This window comes from Henckelia pumila, chromosome 1, assembly GCF_033568475.1.
Source record: "Henckelia pumila isolate YLH828 chromosome 1, ASM3356847v2, whole genome shotgun sequence".
NCBI lineage: Eukaryota > Viridiplantae > Streptophyta > Magnoliopsida > Lamiales > Gesneriaceae > Henckelia > Henckelia pumila.
Genome location: NC_133120.1, coordinates 180,004,004 through 180,010,216, shown reverse-complemented (window position 1 = coordinate 180,010,216; position 6,213 = coordinate 180,004,004). Strand labels below are relative to the sequence as shown.

The window sequence follows — 6,213 nt, the reverse complement described above, 5'->3', positions numbered from 1 at the left end:
TAACTGTACCCAATCCCGACACCTGATGACCCCAATAGAGTCGGTAAACGAGTCAAAACACAGTACTAGCATATAGAGTCTCAATGATGTTTCAAGTAGTAAGGACTAATGGTGTACAACCAAAACCGCGGACTTTATCCACTCGATAAGTGATAACCACTTGGAAAGTCCGGATAGGGTAGTTCGATCATTCATCGTATGAATATCCATTTGCATTCTTTGAACATCTCTATGTTCCATACCAATGAAACGTGGTACTTGGCATCGCAAATGCTAGTCTCAATCTCGAGCGATCCTTATCCTTATTAACGGACGGCTCAATCGACTAGGAACTGTTTAGAATATATAGTGACTATAAGATGTGTTTCATGATAGCCATCCCCATGTGCTACCACATCTTACATACACTATAGTATATTCAAGGTCTTCATCTAAACATCTTATAGTATGTCACAACATAATAATATGATAAAAGATAAAGTAAACGCCATTATAAAATATGTAAATTATATTAAACAAAAGATTGTTTGTACATAGAGTCATCAAAGCCCTTAGCCACAAGTTGGCTCACCGGGCACCCACTCTTTCAAGTAACATCTTCCCACTTCCATGTGGGTATAGACAATGGTTTCAAGAGTCCCGCTGGCCTCTGGTGCTCAATTTTCACATGCTGACAAGTCAAGCATTCACTCACAAATCTTAAGATATCCTTCTTCATACCTGACCATCAGTATAAGGATTGCAGATCCTTATACATTTTCGTACTTCCTGGATGAATGGAATACCGAACAGTATGGGCTTCAGTCATCATTTCAACTCTCAGTGAGTCTACTGCTGGCACCCACATTCTACCTCGTTGATGAACAATTCCATCTTTAACAGTGTACAATGTACCACCTTTAGCTTCATCTCTGTTCCTCCACAACGTCAACTGTTCATCAAAAGCTTGGCCTGCTTGAATTCTCTCAAGCAAACTAGGTACTACTGTTAAGGCTGCTAGAGTGCATACCTCCATTGGTTCGAATACCTCCAAACTCATCCGTTCAAAATCAGCAATCAACTCCTATTGGACTGTCAATTGGTTCAATATCGCAGACTTGCGACTCAATGCATCTACTACAATATTAGCCTTACCAGGATGATAGCTAATATCACAGTCGTAGTCCTTCACCAATTCCAGCCATCGTCTATGCCTCATATTCAACTCCTTCCGAGTGAAGAAATATTTTAGGCTTTTGTGATCAGTGAAAATCTGACACTTCTCACCATACAAGTAGTGTCTCCATAGTTTCAAAGCAAAAACAACTGCCGCCAACTCAAGATCATGAGTCGGGTAGTTTCTCTCATGGACCTTCAGCTGTAAAGATGCATATGCTATTACTTTATCGTCCTGTGATAAGTGTATTTTATACACTTAATTTATATATGATTTTAATTGTTAAATATTTTTTTCGAGCAGATTTATGTGGGTATTGTTTTGTTTTTGTGATTGTAGAAAATTATAGAGATTTTGTGAATTATGGAATTTCAAGGAGAAAAATAAGAAGTTTAGAGAGAAAGAAGAAAAGAAAAGAAAAGAAACGTACAGAGAAAGAAGAGGAATAGTGTTGGGCCATATTATTGGGCCTAAGTTCAGAGCTCTTTGTTAGCGCTCAAAGAAGAGCTATCGCTCAAGTTCTTGGGAAGGCGAGAAACTTGAGAACAGAGGCCTATGCGCGGGCGCGTGTCGCGAAGTTTGAGTTTGGAAATTTTAATCGGAAGGAAACTTCTATATTTTGTGGGCTTTTGAGTGGGCTTTTGAGATGCGATATAAAAGGAATACATTAGAATCTGAGAGAGGAGAGAGCCGCCACACTTATACAGAAATCAGAGGGTTTGATCGTGTGATTTTGATATTATTCTGGAGCTTCATCGTGAAGAACGAAGACGGAGTTCGATAGTCCGGACATGGCGTCGACGACGGATTTGTTTCTTATCTTTTATTTAATTCTGACATGTTTGGATTTATTATTTATTGTTTTCAAAATTTTATTATGAACTAATTTTTATAGTTTAGAGGTCGGATGGAACCTGGTGTAGACGCTTTCATGAATTTTTGATTTTATTGGATTGAGTTTATTCTAGATTAATTGTTTTTTCTAGAATTGATTGTCTTTTCAATTATCTGATCAATAATTGATTTGTTATATTTATTTGAAATCTGGCACTCGGGAGAGGAGATTTTGAATAGGACCATTGGAAAATACACTGTTAATTGTTTATCTGACTCGGGAGAGCTTATAATTTTAACAGAGCTTTTAAAGAGAACATTTTTTTGAATTGATCACTGCAAGTAAATTCTTAATAGGGATATTGGAATTGAATTGTAGTTAATATACTTTATTCGGCACTCGGGAGAGGGAATAATACACATAAGTGTTCTTGACTATTAATTCTTTGAAATTCATGAAGATTAATTAATTAGGATTGATTGTTGTTGAAACCAGGTGAAATATATACCTCTAGACCATTTTCTCTGATTGATTATTCCTGAAAGTCGTGTGTGTGCTATCGAAACTTCATTAATTATTTTATTTTTATTGCAAAATTTTCAAAGTTTGATTTTCTAGATAAAGTTTGGACTATTTTAATTACAAGTACTAAATATTTTTATTTTACTCCCTGTGGGATCGATATCTGAATTATTCACTATATTAAAACTTGACACTCGTACACTTGCGAGGAATTTTCACAACAAGTTTTTGGCGCCGTTGCCGGGGAGTAAATTTGATTATTTTTTTTAGTCTTTTTACCAATTAGTCTAGATTTTAATTTAGAGTTTTTTATTTTATTTTTTTAAGTTGCTAATTAATTTCTTCTTATTTTTAATTGCAGTCTATGCGACGATCTCAAAGTTCTAATTCTCTACTTTTTGATCCGGAGATCAAGCGCACTGCACGTGCTTTGAGAAGAGAGAGAAGAGAAGAAATTAATAACATGGCTGAAGAAGAAGTACAACAAGCTCCCTTGGTGCCAATTAGAGATCACTTTCGGCCGACGATCCAGGCTCAATATTCTGGAATCGCTCGTGGAACTATCAATACAAACAATTTTGAGCTAAAGCCGTCCTTGATCAACATGGTTCAACAGAACCAATTTAATGGGAGCGCCACTGCTGATCCTCACCTACACCTACGCACCTTCTTGGAGATAACGGATACGGTAAAAATAAATGGTGTGTCTGAGGATATTATTTGCTTACGCTTGTTTCCGTTTTCACTCAGGGATCAAGCCAGAAGTTGGTTGCAATCATTGCCGCTTGGAAGCATCACTACTTGGGAGGGGATGGCAGAAAAATTTCTTGCGAAATATTTTCCACCTGCCAAAACCACCCAACTGAAGATTGAGATCAGTACTTTCAGGCAGATGGACTCTGAACAGCTTTACGAGGTGTGGGAAAGGTATAAAGAATTACTTAGACGTTGTCCTAACCACAATTTTGCAGATTGGGAACAGATTGAGTGGTTTTACAACGGACTGAATGCGCCTACGAGAATGAATGTGGACTTAGCGGCTGGAGGTACTATATTTGTGAAGGATCATGTTCAGGCTTATGATATGTTGGAGGAGATGACGGTCAATAGTTTCCAATGGCCATCTGAGCGTATAGGAGTAAAGAAGCCGGCTGGAGTGTATGCAGTGGATCCTCTCACGTCCATCACTGCTCAATTATCTGCACTGACTACACAGGTAGCTTCTTTGAATAAAATTAATGTTGCAGATTCAAATGGAGTTGAAGGATCAAAGGCCATAGAGCAAGTCAATTATATAAATCCAAATGGCTACCGAGGATATGGAGGCTATAGAGGTAACCCTGTCCCAAATACTTATCATCCTAGCTTGCGTAATCATGAAAATTTTTCGTATGCTAACAATAAAAATGTGCTGAATCCTTCAGGATTCAATACAAACAAGGATGAGGGTAAGCAGTCGTTGGAGGATGTGGTTAGTACTTTTGTGCAGGAATCAGGTAAGAGGATGGCGAGAACTGAGTCTCGACTTGACAGTTTGGAGACGCACATGGCCAACATGGGTGCTGTGTTGCAATCCATGGAAACCAGCATAGGGCAGTTGGCTGAAGGACAACAACCGCGGCCAGTTCCCTAGCAATACTGAGGTAAATCCCAAGGAGCAGTGCAATTCCATAGAGTTGAGAAGTGGAAAAAAAGTTGGAATTCAAGAACCTGCTGTTGAAGAGAAGAAATTTCAGGAAAAAGTTGAGGAGAAGGAGCCAAAACCGGAGCCAAAACCGATGTATAAGCCTCCACTTCCCTACCCGCAGAGGTTCAAGAAGAAAGTATTGGATGAGCAGTTCTCCAAATTCTTGGAGATTTTCAAGAAAATTCACATCAACATCCCCTTTGCTGAAGCTTTGGAGCAAATGCCAAATTATGCAAAGTTCATCAAGGAGATGATGTCCAAAAAGAAGAAGCTGCTAGAGAACGAGGTGGTCAATTTGACGGAAGAGTGCAGTGCGGTGCTACAAAAGAAGATGCCACAGAAACTTAAGGATCCAGGGAGTTTTACTATTCCTTGTTCTATTGGTGGTTCTCATTTTAATAATGCACTTTGTGATTTAGGGGCCAGTATTAATTTAATGCCATTATCTATTTACAGGGCCTTGGAGTTGGGAGACATGAAATCGACTAAGATTTCATTTAGCGGATCGGAGCATTAAATATCCACTAGGAATTGTTGAAGATGTTCTAGTCAAGGTGGATAAATTCATCTTCCCAGCGGATTTTGTGGTATTGGATATAGAAGCAGATCATGGTGCTCCGCTCATTTTTGGGAGACCATTCTTGGCCACGGCGGATGCAAAAATTGAAGTGATGAAAGGGGAGTTGTCAATGGGTGTGGAGTGCGAACGAGTAATCTTCAACTTATTTACGAAAGCACCTAATCCACCCATCGAAGAATTATGCTTAATCGAACCGGTTGTGAAGTTGGAGAGCTGTCAAAGAGCTGATTTTGCAGTTGATTCATCGAAGGAGAAAACGCCAAATTTACTACCAAAGAAAGCCACGAAGAACAAGAAAGCAAAATTTAAAAGACGGTTCGTGGAATTTATTTGGCAAGTGAAAGACAAAGGGAAGAATTAATCCGGTGAAAGTCGGGCTGACGACTATAAACCAAGCGCTTTTTGGGAGGCAACCCAAAAATTTTTTGTTTTATTTTTTATGTTTATTTTTTAAATTTATTCTTTAATTTTTATTTTTGTTCATTAGATTAATTTATGTTTTTTTTTACGTTAAAATTATTGTTGGGAAATATGGTGATTGATTTTATAAATGTGTTGATTTTTTTCAGGATTTTAAAAGTTTGGGCAGACGCTTATGCGCGCTCGCTTGTGGACCCAACCGCGCCTCATACTTGCGCTAACGCGCAACCTACCATTCCTCATCAGCGCTCACCAACCGTGCTTCCGCATGCGCTAACGCGCTCCTTTACCCCTCCAATTCAGGCGCTATCGCGCTCCGTAATAGCGCTATCTTAGGCGCTATCGCGCTCTTTTACTACATCATCAAGCGCTATCGCGCTACTTTACACCGCCACATAAGCGCTATCGCGCGAGTAAATAGCGCATGATTAGGCGCTATCGCGCATTACTTCAGGAGTTTAAAAGCCCACTCCAGAGTCTACTCCTTCCAGACTTTAGAAATCACGATCCCTCGTTCGAGTCCATCTTTAAATCTCATGCACTGGCACGATCATCGTAAATCTTCTACTCAACAAAATATCATCATCTCAAGGATTTTGATTTTAGGCAGAGATTCTCAGAATTGGTCTTGCTCCATCTACGCGAAAGGGGAATGTGGAGAATTTGGAAAATGTTATTCGTGAACGGTACAAAAGCTGAAATTTTATCTATTACATTTGATTCGTGATAAATGTTATGATTTGAGGCTATTGGGTTGTCTGAGCTGTGGTGTGGAATACGTTTGATGCAGTGAAATTCTATATCATTTTATTCGTGCCTACGAAGTGTTTGTTGAATTGCTTGGGTTATATTTGAACGTTGGTTGCTGGAATTTTTGGGATTTTATTGTATTGTTTGAGACATTTGATTTGATTTGAGTTGAATTATTGAGTTACAATGCCACCGAAAACCAAAGGGAAAGGAGAAATTTCTTCGTCCTCTGTTGCTTCATATGATAGACACAGATTTTGGAA

General features: G+C 38.8%; 1 protein-coding gene across 1 annotated transcript; it reads right to left on the bottom strand.

Moving 5' to 3' along the window:
• Positions 1-586: 586 nt before the first annotated feature.
• LOC140874540 (uncharacterized) lies at positions 587-1,015 on the bottom strand. Its single transcript, XM_073277837.1, has 2 exons — positions 766-1,015; positions 587-720 (listed from the first exon to the last, which is right to left on the bottom strand). Exons 1-2 carry the CDS (start codon positions 1,013-1,015, stop codon positions 587-589), a joined length of 384 nt encoding a protein of 127 aa, XP_073133938.1.
• Between the last annotated feature and the right edge of the window lie 5,198 nt (positions 1,016-6,213).

Excerpts from the sequence above, each read along its gene's own strand:
- LOC140874540 (XM_073277837.1), bottom strand. The coding sequence starts at position 1,015 with ATGGAGGTATGCACTCTAGCAGCCTTAACAGTAGTACCTAGTTTGCTT. Across the intron at positions 721-765 it reads GTATTCCATTCATCCAGGAA|GTATGAAGAAGGATATCTTA; the intron begins GTACGAAAATGT and ends ACTGATGGTCAG.